Source organism: Halictus rubicundus, unplaced genomic scaffold (genome assembly GCF_050948215.1).
Source record: "Halictus rubicundus isolate RS-2024b unplaced genomic scaffold, iyHalRubi1_principal scaffold0025, whole genome shotgun sequence".
In the NCBI taxonomy this organism is placed as follows: domain Eukaryota; kingdom Metazoa; phylum Arthropoda; class Insecta; order Hymenoptera; family Halictidae; genus Halictus; species Halictus rubicundus.
The window spans coordinates 84,580-108,911 of record NW_027488566.1 but is presented as its reverse complement, the minus strand read 5'-3'; the positions used below and the strand labels follow the sequence as shown (position 1 = coordinate 108,911).

Sequence of the window (24,332 nt, the reverse complement as noted above, 5' to 3'; positions counted from 1 at the left end):
TTACTTTTCAAATAGCATATCTGAGTTCGTGAGGGATCTGTTTCATCGTGAAAATGTGATAGTACAAGCGCTAACTGATTTAAATAGAGCTCATATAGCTAGACAATTTGAAGAAGACCCCGATAAAATGGATGCTGAGATATACGAGGATGCTAGGGGATTTGATGATTACTTGCTCGGCTGGGATCATGCCAATAAGATGAAGAAGACGAGACCGCCTTCGTTTGGTTCGACCAAGTCATGGCCCATACGTGAAACAGAAATCACTTGCAGGGACAACGCCAGATTAAGTGAGAAGAATAACTCTCTTGCTAGCCGATTAAAAAAGAAAGAGTGGGAGCAGTTAAAACAAGTTGGGCGCATAATGCTCCCAAAGAGTAATCAAGGAAGCAGGTGCATACATCTCTACAGGAGGATTCAAGATGCAACAATTATATGAGGCCGATCCGGATTTTTTTAATGATTCGATGGTATATTGTGATCCTACGTGCGGTTATGGGGGGTTTGCTGAGTGTTTGGGAATGGGTGGCTGGGACAGCCTTGTCGGAAGGCTTGGAAATTCGAGGCGGATGGTCGGAAACGGATAGGGCGAAAACTCCGAGCGCCGGGATTGTGCGAACGGAAAATCGGATCGAGCACGTGGTCGGTCGAGAAGAAAAGAATGCACTTCACGTTGTCACACTTGTACTTGTAATAAAGGTTCGGACTTGATTGTTCAAACACTGCGTACACGATACGAGTTATGTGATTTGCACGGTAAGCGCGGTACTCTCCGAAATCACGACTCAACAAAAACGGTTTGGTTTTGACGCTGGGATCGCTTAGACGGTTCCTCGAAAAAGAAGGCCGATTCCGGGAATCGCTCACGGATATTCGCTGCCCGCGAGCACGGTAATTGGTCAGCGCGCCGTGGGCCGATTCGCAGAGACGGACGTGCTCGGGAGCTAATTAGCGCTGCGCCTGAGCGCGCGCGGTTTTAAATAGTGCAAAGTCGCGGGATCGGCCCGCTGCCCGTATTGCTCGGAGCAACTCGTCGCCGATTCCCGAACACGCCGCCCCCCCCCCGTTGAACGGGTACGTTCAACACGGGATTGCCGTGGCGCAAGCGCATTACAATTTTCGCACGTACGTGCTTCCTCGGCGGCCGGAACGAGTGATCGGCGGATTCGGCTGATGTCGGTAATGTTCGAGTGTGGTCGGTCGCCCGCTGTCACACGCCGAACTGCGTAATTTGGCTGACAATCGGTGTCGTGGTTCGAATGTCGCGTACAGGTAAGTGACGAATATACATATACCACTTAAGGCTAATTAAATCTAACTTAAAGCTACGCGGTATGTACAATTATACAGGGGGACGTGGCTTCACGTGCTAATGGACGCGTCGCTCGCCTCGTTTATCGCGACCGGGAGGAAACAGAGTTTCGCGATCGGGCGTTTGAATTCGGCATGGGCTGTTTTGACGGTGACGACTCGAACGAGCCCATCATCGCCCGGATGGCACGCGACGATACGGCGCAGTGCCCACGTGTACGGAGGAGTGTTGGTGTTCCGGAGCAGGACTATCTGGCCGACTTTGGTTAGATTTTGCCTGGTTTTCCATTTGGGATGCTGGAGGAGTGTCTGCACGTAGTCGGTCATCCAGGCTCTCCAGCAGGTCTCCGTGAGTCGTTGGATGAGTTGCCATCGGGACAGCCGATTCTCCGCCAGGTGCAGGGCACTGGGTTCCGGACTCGCGACGAGGGCGGCACCGATTAAGAAATGCCCCGGTGTCAGGACGGAATAGTCGTCGAGGCATTCGGACGTCGGAGCGATCGGGCGGGAGTTGAGGCACGCTTCGGCGCGGCAGAGGAACGTCCACAACTCCTCGAAGGTAAGCGTGTGCGCACCGATGCACCGTTTTAGGTGGTGCTTGACACTTTTGACCGCTGCCTCCCACAGTCCTCCAAAGTGAGGGGCTGTGGGGGGTAGAAAGTGCCAAGTTACCCCGTCGATAGCGAGTTTATTGTGGACGTTGGTATCGCGAGTGGCGGCGCGGTACGCTGTCGTTAGCTCGCGATTCGCCCCGTGGAAGGTGGTGCCGTTATCGGAGGACATAGAGCGCGGGAGGCCTCTTCGGGAGACAAACCGATGATAAGCGGCGAGAAACGCTGCGGATGTGTAATCTGATACAACTTCTAAATGAACTGCCTTCGTGGTGAGGCATATGAATACGGCGATGTACGCCTTCTGCGACTTGTGTCCCCTTCCACGAGCGGTTCGAACCTGGATCGGGCCTGCATAGTCGACGCCGGTGTGAATGAACGCTCTTTCAGCTTTAGTGATGCGTGAGGCTGGCAGATCCCCCATGAGCTGGTGAGGAATCGCAGCCCGCTCCCGGGTGCATGGAACGCACCGGTACAACACAGCTCGTACTGTTGCACGTGCTCGCAGAATCCAGTATTCATGTCGGAGGCACGCGAGGGTGAGCTGAGGTCCCGCATGAAGGTGAGTAAGATGGGTATGGTGTATGAGGAGTGACAGGAGAGGATGGGAGCGAAGGATGATGGGTTCGTTTTCGGTTTCAGGCTGCGCCTTCGACAGCCGTCCTTTAGCTCGGATGAGCCCGTCAGAATCGAGGTACGGGTTCAAGGAGGATAACGGACTCGATTTGGGAACGGTCCCGTGAGCGGCGAGTGTGCGCAGCTCCTGAGGGGATGTATCGGCTTGAATGCGCTTGAGCCAGTGGCGTTTTGCTTCTGCGACTTCGTCCGGGAGGAGGGCCGTCGTTGTGCAGCCGCGAGGTTGCGACCGCAGCCTCTTAATGAAGCGCTGCACATACGCGGTCACCCGGATCAGCTTCGGCCACGACGACCTGGTCGGGAACTGAGACCATGCTGGCGATGGAGACAGGTCGCGCTTCGCATTCTGTGTGCGAAGTGGAGTCGAAGGTGCGAGTCGGCCAAGCCTCAGAAGGTTTTTCGAGCCAGGTTGGCCCATGCCACCAGAGTGGGTGACTCTGCAGTTCGCGTGGAGATATGCCTCTGGATGCACAATCGGCAGGATTGTCCTGCGTTGGGACATGGTGCCAGAGCACGTCAGGAAGAGACGCTTGGATTTTTGCGACTCGGTTGGCGACAAAGGTCTTCCATTTCGCCGGAGATTGGCTGAGCCAGGTGAGGACGATGCTCGAGTCGGTCCAGCAGTGGGTTTCGCACTGTTCGTACCGTAACGATGAGCGTACGAACGCGACGAGACTGGCGAGTAGGAGCGCGGCGCTCAATTCAAGGCGAGGCACGCTAATGGTTTTCACGGGGGCCACCCGTGATTTTGCTATGAGGAGTTCGATTTCTACTCGGCCATCCTGAAGCACGCTGCGAATATAAACGGCTGCAGCGTAGGCCGTCGAGGAGGCGTCGGCGAAGCCGTGAAGACTTCGCCTTCGGACAGGGCCCGACGCTATGGGACGAGGGATCTGGATCGCCTCAAGGTCCGGAAGATTACCGAGATAGGTTTGCCACTCGTTACGAAGCCTGTCGGGAATAGGTTCATCCCAATCGCACCGTGCCGCCCACAGTCGCTGCATTATCAGCTTGGCCGTGACGACGACCGGGGCGATCCAGCCTAGCGGGTCGAAGAGACGTGCCAGGGCAGACAGGACCGCTCTCTTTGTGTTGGTTGGCTCGGTGGAGTGATGGAGCCGAATCTGGAATCGGTCTAGCGCGGGGATCCACGCTATCCCGAGGATTGGGATCGTGTCGGTGGTGGTGATCGATTTGGTCGATGCTAGTCCGTGATCCGTTGGGTCAATGTCCTCGAGCAGGGACGATGTGTTGCTCGCCCACTTACGGAGTCGAAACCCGCCTGCTTGGAGCAGCGCGATCAGCTGATCGCGAGTTCGTCGCAGGAGCTCCGGGCTGTCGGCACCGAATAGACAGTCATCGACGTAGGTTTGGTCTTGCAAGACCGGAACGGCCAGGGGGAATCGCTGCCCTTCGTCTACAGCCAGCTGCTGGATGACTCGCAGCGCTTGGAAGGGAGCTGAGGATGTCCCGTAAGTAACGGTTCGGAGTTGGTACTCCTTAATCGGTTCGGTTGGCGAAATGCGCCACAGGATTCGCTGATAGTTGAGATCGTGCTCATTGACTTTAATTTGGCGGTACATTTTAGCGATGTCGGCCGCGTAGACGAACCTGGACTGCCTCCAGCGAAGCAGGATGGCAATCAAGTCGCCTTGGAGCTTTGGACCCGGTAGAAGGTGGTCGTTCAGAGACTGGCCATTGGTGGTACGACAGGACGCGTTGAAGACCACGCGTAGGCTCGTCGTGGAACTACTCTCTCTGAACACCGCGTGGTGCGGAATATAGTACGATTGTTCGGAGGAGTGGATTGGTGCTACCGGGGTTTGCCGCATGTGACCGAGGACTTCGTACTCACGCATGAAGTCCTGATAAAGGGCCGCATGGGCAGGGTTGGAGTGCAGGCGTTGTTCGACACGCTGCAGGCTCCGAAGAGCGGCGAGACGGGAATCGCCTAATTCGAGAGGTGGCTCATGACGAAATGGTAGGCGGACGACGTAGCGTCCATCTGGGTCACGGGTATGTGTTTTACGAAAATGGTTCTCGCACTGTTCGTCGTCCTTCGTAAGGATCCTTCGTAGAGATTTCCTCGATTTCCCAGAACCTTCTGAGGGCTTGGTCGAGCTGCTCAATGTTGGCGCAGTGATGGACACCGATGGACGATAGGGTTGGAGGGGATGCAACGGGACCGGATAGGATCCACCCGAGAGTGGTATTCTGGGCAACCGGAGTTGCAGGTAACCCTCTTCGTATGGCTCCGACTATGACCTGGCTATATAAGTCGGCCCCGATGATGAGGTCGATCGGCTCCGAGCTCATCGGGTTTCTGTCGGCCAGCTCCAGGTCTGAAAGGTGAGACCAATTAATATCGGTTCGTTTTTTAGGTGGTACGTAATTCGTGAGCGTTTTTAATATCACCGCCGTCGTCGAGTATGCAGGTTGATCCTTCATGGCTGGAGAAACGGTGATTCGAACCGTGGAGTGTGCGACGGATTGCGTTTCGCCGATACCGGTGACTCGAATTAGTGTCCGCGTTCGGTGGAGGCGCAGCAACTGAGCGGTCCGTTCTGAAATTAATGTCGCCGCGGAGCCCTGGTCCAGGAGCGCACGGACGGTGGTACGCCGACCGTGTGATGAATGTACCTGTACATGGGCAGTCGATAGAAACACGCCGTAACGAGTTGGCGAGTCGGAGACCAGATTGGCGCTGATCGTGGGCTCGTTATCGGACGCGACGACCGGATTCGGGTTTGCGACGCGCTGATCTTGGGAGCCGCGTGGAAAATGTAAGAGCGTGTGATGCCGCTGCTTGCATTCCTTACAGTGGTGTTGGCTCGTGCATTGCGCGCTCGCGTGTTTAGCCGAGAAACAGTTGATACAGCGTCGCTGTGTTTTGATTGTATTGTAGCGGTCGGACGGCGATTGAGCGACGAATGTCGGGCACCGGTAAATAAGGTGGTTCTGTCGACAAACAGAACAGGTCACGGTGGAGACAGCGGTCGCGTGCGTAGCGAGTGACTTTGTTTTCGGTCGCTTCACGGTTACGGTTTCGGTTGGACCTCCAATTTGAATCGGCGCCATGGCTTCGAGCGCTCGCGATCGCGACTCGAGGAACGTGTCGAATTCGGCGGACGTTGGAAACTCGTTCGCGTTTTCTAGTTTGAGTTCCCACGCTTTCCGCGACGATCGGTCTAGCTTTTGAACGCCGAGGAAAACAATAATATCGCTCCATTGATCAACGGGACGGTTTAGATTTCTGAGCGCCTGTGTAGAAACGTTGATTCGGTCGCGTAGGTCACGTAATTCTCGCGAGGATTCGGAGATGACTTGCGGGAGCGAAAATAACGTGGTAAGGTGCGTCGTGATTAAGCGGCGTTTATTTTCGTATCGCGACGTAATGAGCTTCCACGCGACGGCGAAGTTCTGGTCGGTAATTGATAGGTGAGCGATCGCGTTACTCGCTTCGCCCTTTAACGACGAGCACAGGAAATGTAATCGGTCAACGTTCGCGAGGGAGGGTTCGTCGATGACCATTGAGGAAAAACGGTCGCGAAAGCTTTCCCAAGCCTCGAACGATCCGTCGAACGACGGCAACTGGATTTGCGGTAGACGCGCGGTCGGCCTGGACGTCGGTATTGGAGAGGTACTTACACCTTTGCTGGATGCCGGCTCGGCGGCGGTAGCGATTTTCAGTACCTCTGTCATGAAGTCCGATGCCTCCAGGTAGTTGTCCTCAGCCGCTTCGAAGACGTTGTCCGCGAAGTAGGGGTGACTCGACTTCGCCTTCGGATCAGCGGTAGCGGCGAGTCTCGCGTCGAGGTCTTGCGCTTGGTTGAAGACTTCCTTCAGGGCGGCCATCCGGTTCTGCGTGGTTGCTGAAATCATTTTGGCCTGACACAACTTCTTAAAATTGGATAGAGCCCTCTTGATGGATCTGAGAGTTTGGTTCTGCTTGTGAAGCAGCTCTTCGAACTGGCTCATGGTGTCGGCAAGGGAGTCTCCGTATTAATGGCGGCGTTTCCGGCACGTGGTTCCTCGATTCCAATCCGGCTCGAAGGACCAAAATGTTTGGGAATGGGTGGCTGGGACAGCCTTGTCGGAAGGCTTGGAAATTCGAGGCGGATGGTCGGAAACGGATAGGGCGAAAACTCCGAGCGCCGGGATTGTGCGAACGGAAAATCGGATCGAGCACGTGGTCGGTCGAGAAGAAAAGAATGCACTTCACGTTGTCACACTTGTACTTGTAATAAAGGTTCAGACTTGATTGTTCAAACACTGCGTACACGATACGAGTTATGTGATTTGCACGGTAAGCGCGGTACTCTCCGAAATCACGGCTCAACAAAAACGGTTTGGTTTTGACGCTGGGATCGCTTAGACGGTTCCTCGAAAAAGAAGGCCGATTCCGGGAATCGCTCACGGATATTCGCTGCCCGCGAGCACGGTAATTGGTCAGCGCGCCGTGGGCCGATTCGCAGAGACGGACGTGCTCGGGAGCTAATTAGCGCTGTGCCTGAGCGCGCGCGGTTTTAAATAGTGCAAAGTCGCGGGATCGGCCCGCTGCCCGTATTGCTCGGAGCAACTCGTCGCCGATTCCCGAACACTGAGTATCTATCTCACATTTTTAAGAAGAGTGCTCCGCGTCTTTACCTGGCGAGTACTCTTCAAGAAAAAGGCCATAGGATGATTGACCCAAGTGTCATGTCGATAGCAAGTAGTTTAAGAATAGTTCAAATATCAGAACCTGGTGTTTCAGATAAAGCGAACATCAAGGACGCTAGGTGCCGCAATAGAATATTAGCAGAGTGCAAGAAATATGGCAACGTGGATATGTTGATATTGGATGCGGGTGAATACAGTGGAGGACTTGGCGTAAACAGATCTTTTTGGTATGATAGTGATTCGAATAACATCAGCTTCTTGCATGCTGTAAATCTGCTTATGAGTTGCATCAAACCCGGTGGCAAAATGCTATTTAAGATGAACGGCGTTTGGTGTGGATCATTCGAGGTGCTGCATTCTATAATCTCTCATTTTAAAGAATTTAAAGCCATTAAATTCGGAACAACTCATTTAGGATCATCCGAATTTTATGTATTAGCACGTGGATACAATAGCAGTGCAAGGGAGTCAGCTAAAAGAACAGAGGCTTTATATAACGCCTTATTGGATAGGACATATGATTCGTACCTTGAAGCACGAAGAATCATCATCAATAGAGGCAGAGGAAGAAAATCAGATGAGAGATATGATTGGTACTCACCGACTATTAGATCTGACATCACCAGAGTGTTATCAAGGCCCGACAATTTGCCTCCTGGCATCACGGTTAAAAACACGGAGAAAGATTGGGTTATAGATGAGACTTGGGATCCCCGATGGGATGGTAGAAAAAGGAACTTTTTGAAACTGGTTTCGAAGAGGAATTTACGCTGGATAGACAGCTGTCCGATTGATCTTAGACATATCTCAGCCTTAGGGACAATAGCCAGGAAAAGGAAGAGTCAAGTGCATAAAAATATACAAAATGGTTTGATAAATTCGGCTCTACAATCAGTGTGCGGAATGAATTTGTCTAACAGCACTTTCTGTCATACCCAATCAACTGATAAATGCAAAGAAGCGAGTGTTAAGAAGAGACTAGATGTGGATCCAGTCCACCTCGATCAGTCTTCTGTTTCCAAATTGATGCGAGCATTACTAGCAATGGAAACCGATTATGTTAAGAGTATCAATGGAACTTGCGGAATATTTCCTAAAGAAGATCTGCTCATAACGATAAATTATCAAGGGGCTACCGGAATACTAGATGCTGGACATACTATGAGAGAGTATAGCAATCAACAACCAGATTGGTATGAGAAAGGCCTTGAATTGATAGCACATTGGGATGCAGGCCGTCCTACTTCTTCTTATTTTACATGCCGACCGAAAAATGAACATAAAGCCAAAAAAGTTGTTAACGCAGGTAAATTATTGTTTAATAGAGGAGTAAGCACAGAGGAATTGGAAGAGCACAACGAACAAGGACATCGGTTTATTCAATTTGCTGACGCACAGACTAGATTCGCACACTACATGCTTTTAGGAGACTTGATAAACAAAGCACATGTGAGTAAGACATACAAAGGCACTATAAATGGAACTCCCGTGATGAGACAGGGCAATGTGCTCAAGGCATTATGGGAAAGACATGGCAGTAGGGATACTGCTTTGCTGACAAAATTGCCTTATTTTCAATCTGGCGTCCGATTACAAAGCGGATATGATGAAACTGAGGTTGCAGGTATTTGCCTAGACTACAGTGGTTGGGATTCTAGCGTAACCCCAGAAGAGAGACTAATTGCGGCATCATTCCATTGTAGAAGCTACAAAAAGGAACTACACCGAGCAATTATGAACTGTTGCAAAGAACAATGTTATCCGATAGTGACCAATGACGATGGACACACATGGGTGAGATCCGGTGAAAGAGGATCAGGTGAATTGTTGACTTCGTATGAAAACACGGAGCTAGTGGCTGCCAATACACTTGTGGCCATAAGTGATTCAACTGGATTAACGATCGAGCAATTGGCCTCGACAACTGGCAGGTTGACATATAGAGTGAGAGAAGACTCGGAGCACAAAGCCGAAAAAACCATAGAATTGATGATGCTGAGCCAACTGTCAGATGGTGATGATACGATTGTAATGGGACCCGCCTCCATTATTAAACTGATATCCAAAGGATTAGAAGAGCCATTGTCTAGACTAAGAAAAAGTGTGAGGTCATCAATAGGATCTGGCGTTAAATTCACGGATAGATTCGATGAGATAGAGTTTTGTAGTCACAGACATGATCAAATTGTGATTGGAGCTGATGAGTCAAAGGCTATTCCTCCGTCACAAATCGCCTATTTCATGAAACGAAATGAGAAATGCCAATTGTGGTATTTACCGAGTAGACCTGTATCTGATATTATGAGCAAAATGAGACTGACACTGAAGACGAACACTCACATGTGGAATCCGGACAATGAGACATGCGTTGAAATAACAAGAAGCAAAATATTATCGTATCTGCTCCTATATCCACATATAAGACCAGTGAGACATATGGCCTTAGCTCTTTTGACTGTTACAGGAGATGGAAGCCTCGAGAGTAGCGAACTTTTTAGGAGATACGACTGGTCAGAGGATATCAGAAAGATGACAGGTGAAAGAGCAATTAAATCTATTTATGGTATCAGCAGGCAAGATAAGATAGGACACAGGCAATTTAATAAAGACCACAAAGAGCTGCAAACTCTAAGATACAACTCATCTCTGACCAACGACAGATGCAGAATATCTGCAACAGAATACATAAACATGATGAAAAATTGGAGTGAGTGAATGGAAGCTCAACACTTTTCTGTATTAACGTGGGATGGAAGATTTGAAGAGTATTGGTTTTCGAAATACTCTAAACCCGTGAAAAGAGAAATGTTGAAATAACATTATTTATTAGCTTCATGTTAAATGTACATTGTAGAATATGAAGCAAGTTTCCAGGTAGCCGCTCCCTCTAGATCTCGGGAATTTTTGACATAGTCAACGTCCGCGGCCAAGAGGGACCGATATCTGGACCAACGCTTTATTTGATTTAAGAATTAAATAATTAGCGCCGCGGAAATTAATAATTAAATAATTGGCATTACGAGATTAAATAATCATGACATGATATTAGCGACACGGGATTGTATCGATAAAATAATTAGCATTACGAGATTTAATAATTGTAATATAGAAATTTAATTGTATATAGTATCGTATAATTTTACTATAATGTATTATAGGATAATATCTGCCATTTTCTGGGCGGCGACGCGGAGCCGAGGATCGCCGAGCTGTACAGGGAGTACAGATCGGCGGCCGTGGCCCTCAAGCGTGCGATTGCCGCTGCTAAGGCCAAGGCCTGGGATGAGCTCCTGCTCACCCTCCGTGACGATCCGTGGGGACGCCCGTATAAGGCGGTGCTTGGGAAGCTCCGCCCCTGGGCGTCCCCGGTCACGGAGAGGCTAGACCCGGAATTTCTGGGGCGCGTCGTTGACACCCTCTTCCCCGCTGGTGATGGGAATGAGGGGAGGAGGGAACGCGCCCCGGATCCGACCTTGGGATGGTCGGACGAATTCCGGGTCACTGAGTGGGAGCTGTACCAGGCCGTTCGGGAGCTCCGGGCCAGGGGCAAGAAGGCCCCTGGCCCCGATGGGGTTCCCGGTGGGATAATGGCCTTAGCTCTGGAGGTCCTCGCCCCGGCGTTCAGGAGCGTCATGGACGCGAGCCTGCTCCGGGGAGTCTTCCCCAATGAATGGAAAAGGGCGTGCCTGCTTCTCCTCCACCAGGGGGAGAAACCCGCAGAGTCTCCCTCTGCATACCGGCCGGTGTGATTACTCGACGAGACGGGCAAGCTGTTCGAAAGAATAATTGCCGCCCGCCTCGTCGAGCATCTGTCGCGGGGTGGTCCCGACCTGAGCGACAGCCAGTTTGGATTCCGGAGGGGACGCTCGACTATAGACGCCTTGGAGCGTCTGCGCCTCCTACGGGAAAGGGCTGTCGCTCGGAGCAGGGTGTTGGTAGCTGTGTCATTGGACATTTCCAATGCATTCAACACCCTGCCCTGGTCGGAGATAATGGGGGCGCTGGACCATTTCCAAGTGCCGCCTTATCTCCGGGAGGTGGACGGCGCTTACCTCCGCGGCAGAGAGGTGGTTTACACCGGCCGGTATAACACCGTTTACACGAGGGAGACGCACCGCGGCGTTCCACAGGGTTCGGTCCTCGGACCGCTCCTGTGGAACTTGGCGTACGACGCGGTGCTGCGGGTTGTCCTCCCCCCGGATACGGGTGTCATCTGCTATGCAGATGACACCCTGGTTTATGCCGAGGGGGAGGACTGGAGGAGAAACAGGCACCTGTGTGAGGCAGCCCTGGACCGCGTGGTCGCGCGAATCCGGAGGATGGGGTTGACCGTGGCCGCCGCAAAGACCGAGGCGATCTGGATGTCCGTGGTCAAGACCTCCGGATTCGTGTCGCTGAAACCTCCGTCGAGATCGGGCCCAGGATGAGGTACCTTATTGAACAATTGGTTGCAAACAGATAACTGACCGTAACGGATAGCGGTTGATGAACGACTGGGAAGAAAACATACACGCACGAAAAAAACAAAAGAACGAGAAACAGCAGCATTCGCATCAAGGCGGACACACACCGCGCGGATTCCACGGGCACGCACAACGCACCCGCAACTCGCTTACATGCAAACACGCCGAGCTGCTTCGAGCACAATTTCGCTTCGAAATCTTTTCAACATACCTGGGCCTGGTCATAGACGGCCGCTGGCGATTCGAAGGACACTTCGAGCTCCTCGCCCCCCGACTAGACAGGACGGCAGCCGCATTGGCGCGACTGCTGCCGAATGTCGGGGGGCCGGATTTGAAAGTACGCCGCCTCTATGTGGAGATGGTGCGGTCTATAGCCCTGTATGGGGCCCCCGTATGGCACCGCTCGCTCGAGGCCAGCACGCCCAGCCGCAAACTCTTAGAAAGAGTGCGGTGGCGGCTGGCCTTGCGGGTCATACGGAGGTACCGCACCATCTCTACCGAGGCGGCGGGACTCCTCGCCGTGATTCCACCCTTCACTGTGGTGGCGGCGGAGCGGGCGAAGTTATACCGGATCGCCCGCTCCTTCCTCCGCCCGCCGGGGGTGGAACTCACGCGCGAGGAGGAGTTGGAGCTCGAGGGCCAGAATCGCCAGGCCGGACGGAAAGTTTTTTGGAGTGGAGGGCGATGTTAACGCCCTCCACACGTCCGATTGTCCGGGCCCTCCTGCCCATATTTTATATATAGTGCAGGAGGCGGGGAAGGTTCACCTTCCGCCTCACGCAGGTGCTCTCCGGCCACGGTTGCTTCGGAGAGTACCTGCACAGAATGGGGCGGGAGCCGACTGCGCAGTGCCACCACTGCGGCGAAGATGTGGACACGGCGCGGCACACTCTGGAGGAGTGCCCAGCTTGGGCTGAGCCGCGGTGGAAGGGTGTGACTTCTCGCTGTCGACCGTGGTCGACCACATGGTCGACAGCGTGAGGTCGTGGAAGGCGGTGGCCTCCTTCTGCGATGATGTTATTAAGCAGAAGGAGGCCGCCGAGTGGGCCCGGGAGAGAGACCCGGGCTCCGCGAGGAGTATTTGGGCGTGGGGGTCTCCCTTGCGTCAACATGTGCCCCCGGTGGTGTGGGGCGGAGTGGGGTTGGCGCGGGGAGTTTCCCCGCGCTCTGTTATGCCCCCACCATTGGAAGCGGCGAACTTGGGAACCCGGGGCGTGAGCTGACCCGGGCCTCCGGGGGAGCTTAGCTCCCCCCGTGATAGGCCGACACCCCCCGGGTTAGTTTCCCGGTGTGGGGGGGGGGGGGTGTCGGTCCGTCCCTCCCCGATTGGAGAGGGGGATCCGTGGGGGGTTTGGGGAAAGGAACGGTCGGGGCGTGCCGGATCGCGCCTCCGACGGCCCTTCCTTCCGGTGGCGGCGTCTTCTTGCCTCGGCCGGGGCTGGTTCCTTCGGGATACCGGCTCCGAGCGGGGCACGAAGACTCCGGGAGCTGTGGGTGGACCGAGCTGAGTCTCGGGAAGCCCAATCCGAAGGCTCCAGGAATGGGGACACCGGGCGGGTTCCTCCGCCCAGCGTCTTATAGCATAGGCAGTGGGGGAGGTTATCCCCTCTCCCGGGGTATGATGATAGCTGGGAGGTGTCCTGTTGCGTACTCGCGTGATCCAGGCACCTCCCCTTTAGCTTAGGTGGGCGTGGGTTTTTAGTGAGTACCCTTTGGGGACTTCCCCCAAGGGCAGTCCCACATAACCCCGACTCCCCCCAGGGAGTCGGGGTATGCTTAAAGCATTTTCCCACGAAAAAAAGGGTTAGGGTTAGTGTTGAGAGCGATTCGAAATCTCACCGAGTGAGCTTCGGTAAAATACGTTGAGTTGCGAAAATCTTAAGCTAGCTTTTTATTTCTCGTGAAGTAAAGTGAGCGGAAGTTTAAATAAAAACCGAACTTGTAGCCGACACGCGAATAAAAAACGCGGTGTTCCGGGTTAATTCCCTCGGGACGGGAGATAAAGTCACGGAAAGTGAGTGAAAATAGATCGATTAGAGAGACGTTTTGAACATTAACGGCCTATAATTCGAAAATCTTTACGCAGCAATAACCTGAAAGAGAAAAAGAAATTAAATTAAATTTGATAAACTTTCTCGGACATACTTACGCGGAAAAGACAGTTCTACCGACAAAAATCGGGAAACGAGGGTGCTGAAATCCGCACTTTCCGGGAAAACCGCGTCGCGCAGTTAACTCGGGAAGAAAGTGTACCTAAAAAAGAAAAAGAAAAAGAAAAAGATTAGAGGAAAACTAGAGGAGTTTTTAAAGAAAAATTTTGAAATAGGAATAACTGAAAATAGTGAAAAAAGTGGATAAAAAGGAACAGCTTTAGAGAGGTTATTAATAAACAGATCCGAAATTAGTGAAATATTTCGAGAAAAGGATTCAACCGGAAAGTGTCTATAGAGAGAGAGAGAGAGAGAGAGAGAGAGAGAGAGAGAGAGAGAGAGAGAGAGAGAGAGAGAGACGGACTGGATAAGGAAGATTCCATCGGAAAAGTTAGGCAGAGAAGGACTCCGCAACGTGAGGGGTCGGTCTAACGAGTAAAGCAAGGTAGGAATTAGGAAAAAATTAAAGTGTCCAGACCGAGAGTTAGTTTCAATCGACACACGGTATAGAAATTTTTTAGGAGAGCAGCTATACAGGGTAGATCACTAAAAATAGTCCGATCACCACAAAATTTTAGGACCGGCTATTTCCGAGGGTGGTGAGTAGAAAGGGGTCAGAAAGGAGAAAAATTCTCCCCCCTGAAAACTTTTTCGCGATACCCCCACCCATTTCCGAGATACAAAAATTCGCGGTCGTGTTTGGGAGAAAATCGGGAAACGAATCGGGGGAAAGCTAAGGGCTCGTCCGTGGCTTTCCAACGAGCCGTATAACATTAAAATCGGACATAGTTGAAATTTAGCAGTATAGCGGGTGACCAAAAAGTTTCGGACTTAAAAATATTTTTGAGCACGTGGGTCGACTCGGTGGGGGACCGTAAGGGGTACACGTGATCTGGGGAAATGCTCCCCAAGGGAAAAAATTTTTCGAAATCCCCCCCCTTTTTCGAGAGATCGATACATACAAGGAGAAAGAGACGTTTTTTCAAAAAACTTTCAAAGGGACAAACGCCGGGTACATCAAGGGCTTTCCATACCGGAAAGAAAAAGCGGGGGTTAATTATACTAAAACCCCCACTTCCCTCTTGCCAAAACCCTTAAAAGTGCGATTTTTAGCAATTTTTCGGCAAATTTTAGGCGTTTCTGAACGGATTTTTGGCGATTGTCTACGATTTTGTGGCGATCTCTGGCGAATTTAGTATAACCGTAACAATTTTGCGAGTTTTAAAATTTTTCATAAGTAGCGATTATAGCGATCTTTTTAGTTTTTAAGCCATTTATCTGCGATTTTCTCCTAGAGAACGAGTATTCCTTAGCGATTTAGAATTAGCTTAGTTTAATTGTTTCAGCAAATTTTTGTCTTAAATAGTTTTTAGAGATACTCCGCGAGACTAAGCGATTTTATGCGACTTTTAGTTATACCACGGATAGTTAAACATACGATAATAGAATTAGAAACTTTATTTTAGGTTTTAGTTTTAGCCTTTAGTTTTAGTATTAATTTTTAGTTTCAGTCTTAGTATAGTAACATCAATTTAGAATGTAATTATATAGTCTTCGAGCGAACTGTTTTAGGTTCATTTAATGCGATACCTTCGGTACTAGAATTTAGACGAAATTGTAAAACTCGAATTTTTAAATAGAGAGAAATTCCTTTAATTCTCCGTGTTTTCAACTAACTGCCTTTCCCAACCTGCAAAATAAAAGAAAATAAAATATAAAAACATAATAAAATAAGTAATTAGAATTAAAATAACATAGAATATACTAAGAAATAAGCTAAAAAGTGCAAATCTAGAAAAATCACCCTAGAAAAGAAAAAATTTAATAATAAAACATAATAAAATAGCAACAGTAGGAATTTTTTAGAAGCTGAAATTTCAAGTTCATAAGAGAAAAAACAATACTTACTCCGGGCAGAGAGAGAAAGACGAAAAGAGTGTCGCGATTGCGGCCTTGGTTCCCGGTTAATCGTGATTTTATAATAACGCGCCTCAGAATGTCGGTGTCCACGTGGGCTTTACCGGTATCGGCGCGTGCGTGCGCTACCGATTCCGCGAGCGAAACTACCGCGCCGCGGTTCGGCGCTCAGTCTCCTAAAACCCGTCTTGCCACGTGCGCGTGCTCCACCGCTATACCACGTTGGTCCGTTAAGTAAAGTCGGTGACCCTTTCAGTTGTACTTTCGGGATTACTCTGTCTCTGTAGCTTCTTCTCCGCTAAAACGCTCTCCGTGCGCGCCCGCGACGGCAATCTCTTGCTCTCGAGCGAAATTTCAGCGAGCCGCAATCTTGCCGAGCTCTCCCGCTGCGAAATTTTCTATCTCGCTCGCGTGCGAACAAAGAGGGAAGGGGGAGGGTAGACAAAACGCGTAGAAAAGGATAGGAACAGAAGGGGAGCTCCAGGGGGGGAATAGGATTCCGTTGCACACGGAAACAAAACGGCCGACCCCGAGCGAAGGAGAGAAGACGGCGTAAGAGAGAGACACCCAAACACAATAACATACATACTGAGAACGAAACGACCGCCACCACTGACACCTACAAACACATACACACATACATAATATATTTGACTCTCACGGTCACACAGGTAGACATAACGATCTCAACACGATAGAAAGGGAACAAAACACACTTGAAATAGGACGAAAGAAAGAGAAAATAGAGGAAAGAAGAAGATGGATGAGGAAGAAAGATTTACAACCGGTAGGGAAAAGTAACATTTTCAAAAAAAGTTCTAAAACCAAGCATAGTGCAGAAAATGAAAAGGATAGATTAATGATAAAAAGAACTAGAGAAAATTACGAGGAAACTGATTCTGATTCTATAATATCAGACGTAGTGATGGTTGGTAGCACGGCTCTTAAAAAAAAAGCGGTTAGAAGATATCACTATGTATGGTATTAATCAGACAGATGACGAAGAAAAGGAAGAGGAGGAGGACGTTCTTAAATTAATAGGCAAACTCACGAAACTCCTCAAAAAAACCAAAAACTCGACTCGAGAGGTAAAAATTTACTGTGCGGATCCACTCATGGAAGTTAAAAACGTTACGAAATGTCACGCGGGTCAAGCGGACAGACAGTTAGAAGTGGCTATTACCCGGCTTAAAAACATTGAACTTATAATTGAGAATAAAAAATTAAAAAATAGCATCCATCACAGAGACATGGGGGTTCAATGCTCTCTATCCAGGAAGGAGAACAGGAGACCGGAAGGGTCCGAAATGTATAAATCAGCAGCAGAAGGACCGAAAAAAAAGACTGATATATGAAAACGAAGCAAAAGAAGCCAATAGTAAAAAGAATAGTGAAACAAATCAAGAAAATGAATGGAAAACAGTAGACTTCCATTCCGGTTGCGAGAGAGATTGGCGTGTATAGTGAGCGGAGAAGTGTTTGTTGAGAGAAAGTGAAGAGTGAGAGGTGTGAGAGGTGAGAGAGTGTGGGAGAAGAGAGCGAGAGGAATAGGGGTAGCTGGGCAAAAAGGGGAAGAGTGAAAAAGGGAGCTGGAAGGTGTGAGAAAGGTGGAAGTGAGTGAGTGATTGGAGGTTAGGTTGGCGGCATCCTTCGTGAGGCGAACGCGGGAGTAGAGAGAAGGAATGGTAGGTGGTGCTGATTGGTGGCGATAGGGTCAGGAGGAAAGCGGGAAATTTGAAGGTAGAAGAGGTCGCCGAAGGAGGTTCGGAAAGAGACGGAAGGGTTAGGCAACGGTTGGGAGAACTTGATGAGAGAGATGATGGCGGGGTTGAGGGAAATAAAAGAAGGGATGAGGGAAATGAAGGAGGAGATGGCGGAGATGAAGAAAATAAAAGAGGGGATGAGAGAAATGAAGGAGAGGATGACGGAGATGAGGAAAATAAAAGAGGAGTTGAGGGAGATGAAAGAGGAGCTGGAGAAAGAGAGAGAGGGGAGAAGAAGAGAGAGAGAGAAGTGGGAAGAGGTGGAAAAGAGGGAAAGGCTAGAGAAAAGAATGGAAAGACTAGAGGGAAAGGTGGAGAAGGTAGAGAGGGAAGGGAGGGAAAAGGGGAGAAGGGAGAGAAGATAGGATGGGGAAGGGGGAAGTAGAGGAGAATAGAAGGAGGATACGGAGGATGGAGGTAAAACAGGATAGAAAGGAGAGGGAGGAGAGGAGAAACAACGTGGTAATAAGGGGGATTCGAGCGGAGGGTAAGGGCATGGAAACTGAGGTGAAGAGGGTGTGGGAGGTGATGGGTCTGAAGGACGAGGGAATTAAGGAGATAAGAAAGATAGGAGGGGAGGGAAAGGAGGGGAGGGGGATGGTACTGGTGAAGATGGTGGACAGGGAACAGAAAAGGAAGGTGATGAGGGAAAGGAGTAAGTTAAGAGGGAAAAAGGAAACGTTAGATGACGACCTGACGGAGGAAGAGAGAAGAGCAAGGTGGAAAATTGAAAGGGAAGCGGAGAAGGAGAGGAGGGAAGGAAGGAGTATACAGGTGGGGTACATGAAAATGTGGGTGAATGGAAAGTTGAAGCAATGGGACGAAATAGAAGAAAGTTGGTTAGATGAGCAGGGAAACGGACAGGGGAGGTAAAGGGGTGGGAGGGAGGGAAAGAAGGGGGAAAGAAAGGGAAGAAGAGGGAGAGGGAGGTTAAGGTGACATTCTGGAATGTGGCGGGATTGAAGAACAAGGACGAAGACTTCTGGAAAGGGTTGGAGGAGTGGGATGTGATAATGTTGATGGAGACATGGCTAGAGGAGAGAGGATGGGAACAGGTAAGGAGTAGGATGCCAAGAGGGTATGTATGGGAAGTACAGTGGGCAAGGAGAGAGGAAAAGATGGGGAGGGCTGCAGGTGTATGCAGCGATTTTGGCAGAAAGACTAAGAAAAGAAGTGGAGGGGAAGAGGATACTGCCAGACAGTCAGACGGGTTTCAGGAAAGGGTTGGGATGTATGGATAATATTTACGTGCTTAATCATATAGTGAATAGGCAGGTGAGGAGGAAGGAAAGAAAGTTGGTAGTGTTGTTTGTAGACCTGAAAGCGGCGTTTGACTCGGTGGATAGGGATGTATTGGTGGGGGAGTTGAGGAGAAAGGGGGTGAGGGAAAGGTTATTAGGGAGATGTGAGGAGATTCTAAGGGAAACGAGAGGCAAGGTAAGAGTAGGGGACGAGGAAGGGGAAATGTTTTGGACAGCAAGAGGGGTGAGGCAGGGGTGTCCGCTAAGTCCTCTGCTGTTCACGCTGTTATTGGCGGACATAGACGAGGAACTCGAAAGGGGTGGATGGGGAGGGGTGAAAGTGGGAGGAAGAAGAGTATACACCTTAGCGTATGCGGACGATATAGCGATGCTGGCGGAAGAGGAGGAAGGGATGAAAGGGATGATAGGGGTGCTAGAGCGCTATATGGATAGGAAAAGGCTGCAGCTAAACGCGGAAAAGTCAAAGATAATGAGGTGTAGGAGGGGAGGGGGACGGTGGAAGAAGGTGACGTGGATGTGGAAAGGTAAGGCACTAGAGGAGGTCAGTAGGTATAGGTATCAAGGATATGTAATAAAGAGGGATGGAGGTCAGGAAGAGCAAGTGGCGGAAAGGATAAGGAAGGGGGCGGCAGTGATGGGACAAGTGTGGGGAATAGGGAAGAGGAGGTTTGGAAAGGACTGGGGTAGGAGGATTTGGCTTTTTGATAAATTAGTGTGGCCGGTGATGAATTACGGAGTAGAAATATGGGGGTGGAAGGAAAGGGAGGGTATGGAAAGGATGCAGGGGGGATACTTAAAGTGGGTGTTAGAAGTAGAAAAGTGTACGCCAGGGTACATGGTTAGGGAAGAATTGCAAAGAGAGTTAATGAGGGGCAGAGCGGGGTTGAGGGCATGGGGGTATGAAAAGAAGTTAAGAGAGGGCAAAGGAGGGGAATTAGCGAGATTGTGTTGGGAAGAGATGAGAGGGAGGGAAAGGAGGGCAGTAGTAAGAGAAGGGTGGGAGAAATAAAGACGGGATTTCTTTGAGGATAAGTGGTGGACAATACAGGAGATGGAGGAAATGATGGAGGAGAGGAGAGAGGAGGTAAGTGGGGAGCTGGTAAAAAGGGAGAAGGAAAGGCAGAGGGAGGAAAGGTGGGAAAAGATAAAGAAATCAAGATATAATAAGTGGTATGGGATGGTAAAGGGGGAGGGTTTGCCGGGCTACCTAAAGAAAGGATGGGGGGAGAGTAGATGGCAGAGGGTGGCAAAGTTTAGATTAGGAAATGGTATGAAAGAGGGAAAATATTGGATGGATGAGGAGGAGAGAAAATGTAGAGTGTGTGAATGGATAAGTGAGACGTGGGAGCATGTATGGGAGGAATGTATGAGGCTGGATGAGGAAGGAGGTTGGCAGGAGAAGATGGTGGAAGTGTTGGATGATGAGGGGGGAGGGGAGAAGTGGATGAGGAGGGTGGAGGAATGGAGGGAAGGTGCAAATGGAGGATTGGGATGAATGGTGAGCGACCGGAAGAGGTGGTCCGCGGGTTAGGGAAGGGGAGGTGTAGGAGGAGGAGTGTGTGTGCGTGTGGGTGTGTGAGAGAAAAGAGTGGTATGCTATGTTTTATTTGTTTGTTTTTTTTTTTTTTGCTGATGACAAATTCACGGCAGTTATTTATTTTATTTATTTTACATAATGTAATATATTAAATGTATTTTATTTTATTATATTGTATTTATGGCGAGCGTTATGGCGAGCGTTATGGTTGATTTGTTTTATTTTATTTTATTTTGATATATTGTTATTATTTTATATTTTTAGGTCCGTTTTTATTATGTTATTATACTTATGATATTGAAAAGCGACAGTAGCTCTCTCTCTCTATCGGTGTAATTAGTGGTATGCGATTTTGCGAGTTGAAGGAGATGGGATGTAATGGGATTGTAACCCTGAGGGGAACAATAAATGAATACAATGAATGGAAAACAGTAGAAAATAGGAACAAAACTGAGGAGAAGAAAGCCCTGAAGAAAAAGAAGCAGGAAGAAGAAGTAGCAGAAGCCGAAAAGAGAAAACAGGAACAGGAAAAGGAAAAAGAAAGAAGGAATAGACCCCCTCCGCCCCCGAAATCGGAGGCAATCATAATAAAAACAACAGAAACTAGGACCTTCGCAGATCTTTTTAAACAGCTAAAAACTAATGCTGGGGAAAGATTGAACGGGATATATACTGTTAGAAAGTCTAGGGGAGGGGATCTAGTAATAGAAATGGAGAAGGGAACCAACGGGGGAGAATTAGAAAAATTTGCGAAGGACACACTAGGGGAAGACTGTAGAATCAGGAGAATGGCTCCCAAGATAGTGTATGAAATTAAAGACCTGGATCCAACAATAGATAGAGAGGAGCTGCAAGAGGAGCTTGCAAAAATTCTAGAAATACAAAAAGAAGAAACAGAGGTTAAAAACATCAGATTCGGATACGGAGGAACAAGAATGGCTATAGTATCCTTTCCGGCCAAAATCCTGGAAAAATTGGGTCAAGAGAACAAACTAAAAATTGGTTTTACAAATTGCAGGATCAAAAGGACCCAGAATATTTTAAGATGTTACAAATGCCACGCGTTCGGACATTTATCCTACAATTGTACACTGGATTTAAAGGGTCAAGAACTCTGCAGGAGATGCGGAGGGATAGGGCATCAAATCAACGGCTGTGAAGCAATCAGATGCTGCGTTGTAACCGTTTTATTTCTACTGCTTTATTTTACTGCCGTGCCTTTATACGCGATCGTCCCGACGCGTTCGAGCGATCTCGCCCGCTATATCGAGGACCGTCGCAACACCCGTACACGCTGCCGACTTCTCGGGAAGCGCATACGAATGCCGACTCGTGCAAGGCTACGATCGCTCAGCCAACCCTGAGGAGATCATCCGAGATCACTATGCAGTGGGTCAGAATGATCTCCGGTGATGGAGGAGCGACCTTGACCGCACCCAATCCTTGTCGTCGCGACTCCGCCGGACGACTGGGGTCGCCGTAACACCTGTACACAAAGCCGAGATTTCGGGGAGCATGCACGAATGACGACTCGTATAAGACCTTTGCTCACACGGCCAACCCTGAGGACTGCCCCGTCGTCACTATGCAGTGGGTTCGGGTACACTCCGGTGTTGGTGGAATGAACTAGGCAATACGGAACCCGTCCCCGACCGGCCGCGCCTCCACGCGAGGTCGTGGACGAACGCAGACCACGCGCACGCTGTCGCCTCCTCACGAGGAATGCGTGCGAGGGAAAAACGTATCGATGTTGAGTTTCCGATAGAGAAATAGGGACGGTTACGACCCCAGTAAGATAAGGTTCGTGCCTCCAGGCACTGGAAGACGGAGAGGTTCTAACTAACTTTGAATTATTCGGAGACGATGTTGGAGGTAGAAATAAGATATATTCTGGTGTTCGTTGTATATACAATAACCGCTATGTGACGTTCGCTAGATTTATGCTGTTCTCAAGTCGCGCCTAATCTATCGCGACTTCACACAATCGTGCCATCGCGTAGGCATTTACACGAGCCCTGTTCTGGCTCCACGTCTGGGTCCCTTTCTTATAAGTTCATCGTACGTTGCTCACGTCACGCTGTCCCGGAGGTTACGCGTTTTCGTCGTGATTCTCCCGAACGACGTGAGTCGTCGTAGCATACGAGCACTAGCTGATTACTCAGGAAAAGTGCCCGGATGACGACACGTACGAGGCGTCGGTCAGACAGCCAACCCTGAGGATCGCCCCCGTCGTCACTATTCAGTGGGTTCGGAGGCTTTCCGGTGTCGGTGGAAAGACGTTAACCGTACTGACTCTGATTACCGTATCGCGAATATCCCGAACGAACGTGAGTCGTCGTAGCATACGAGCACTCGCTGATCACACAGGAAAAGTGCCCGAATGACGACACGTACGAGGCGTCGGTGAGACAGCCGACCCTGAGGATCGCCTCCGTCGTCACTAGTCAGTGGGGTCGGAGGCGTTCCGGTATCGGTGGAAAGACTTTAACCGTACTACTCTGAACACCGCGTCGCGAATACCCGAATGGACGTGAGTCGTCGTAGCACACGAGCACTCGCTGATTACTCAGGAAAAGTGCCCGAGTGACGACACGTACGAGGCGTCGGTCAGACAGCCGACCCTGAGGATCGTCTCGGTCGTCACTATTCAGTGGGTTCGGAGGCTTTCCGGTGTCAGTGGAAAGACGTTAACCGCACTGACTCTGTACGAAATGTATCGCGAATTTCCGCACGGACGTATACCGAAATGAGCGAGAAAATCAACTTCCTTTTGTCAAGAATTCGACTCGGGACCGATACAGTTGCCTTCGTCTCGTTGTAGTTGTTATTGAATTAATAGGTACGGCCGTTGATCGCCGCCTGTATGATTTATGGGCCCGTGTCGTGCGGTTTGCACGACACTTCCTCGGTTTGAGGTTAGCACGAGACGAAGGAACGCAGTCGGTTTGACCGTATCGCTCCTGAGTCGGTTTGACTCGCTCGCTGCGTACCGGACCGCCCGAGATTCTAAGACCCGAACAAGCTCGCGCCCAGACGTAGAGTGTCGTAGTTTTGTCGCGCATCGACCTCATTCGATCCGTATCGTGTGGGGATCGATGCGGGCGCACGCTAATTAGTGGGGGATCCTGCGATCCTTCATTAAGAGAAGGATGACAGGACGACCAGGGACGTCGTGGTGGGGATCCGCGTCGCTCATGCGACTCGCCGCCCGATCGATATGTAATCGATACGGTTACAGCGTGATCTGCACCCGAGAAGGAATCCACGCATCTAAGGCAGAACACGTTGCAGGGGCGGTAAATTGCCCGCAATATAAGAAGTTTTTGGAGCGTTCAGCTAGGAGTAACGTGTAAAAATTCAGTCTAAAATTACTACAGATTAATTTGAACCACTGTAGGCTTGCTCACTGTCTATTAACCCAAACGGTAGCAGAAATGGGGGTGGATATTGTCTTAATTTCAGAGCCACTTTTTAATCCAGGAAACTGGATTTTTTCGACCGGAAATACAGCAGCAATTTGGGTAACCAACACGAATGGATTCAAAAGACAAGAGGATGGAGACAGGGTTGAGGAAGATTACGTCGCGGTAATAATAGAAAACCTAACGATTGTAAGTACTTACCTATCTCTAAATATCTCTACTGACCTATGCGCCTTCAAAATCAAGAAGCTAATGCAATTTATTAACCAGGAACGCCTGAAAGGGAAAAGTATCTTATTAGGAGGAGACTTCAATGCCAAATCCCCAGCCTGGGGGTCTGTAGAGCAGAATTTAAAAGGAACAGTTCTCTTGGAAGAAATGCTAAAAATGAATATCTTCCCCTGTATCCTGGAGGGAGGACACACTTTTGAAAGAGAAAAGTCCACCTCAAACCTGGACTTCGTAGCAACCACCAGGGACCTGCAAGAAAAAGAAAATAAAATTAGTAATAGAGTTCTTAACATAGAAACAGCATCCGCTCATAAATATCTGTTTACAGAGATCCAAACCCAGGACGATATGCTAAGGAACAGGGGAAATC

General features: G+C 49.8%; 2 protein-coding genes across 2 annotated transcripts; both read right to left on the bottom strand.

The window, feature by feature from the left end:
- Nucleotides 1–1,362: 1,362 nt before the first annotated feature.
- Nucleotides 1,363–4,417, bottom strand: LOC143363163 (uncharacterized). Its single transcript, XM_076803764.1, has 2 exons — nt 3,019–4,417; nt 1,363–2,873 (listed from the first exon to the last, which is right to left on the bottom strand). The coding sequence occupies exons 1-2, from the start codon at nt 4,415–4,417 to the stop codon at nt 1,363–1,365; spliced, it is 2,910 nt and encodes a 969-aa protein (XP_076659879.1).
- Nucleotides 4,418–4,583: 166 nt separating this feature from the next.
- On the bottom strand, nt 4,584–6,536 carry LOC143363162 (uncharacterized). The gene has a single exon (XM_076803762.1). It carries the CDS (start codon nt 6,534–6,536, stop codon nt 4,584–4,586), a length of 1,953 nt encoding a protein of 650 aa, XP_076659877.1.
- Between the last annotated feature and the right edge of the window lie 17,796 nt (nt 6,537–24,332).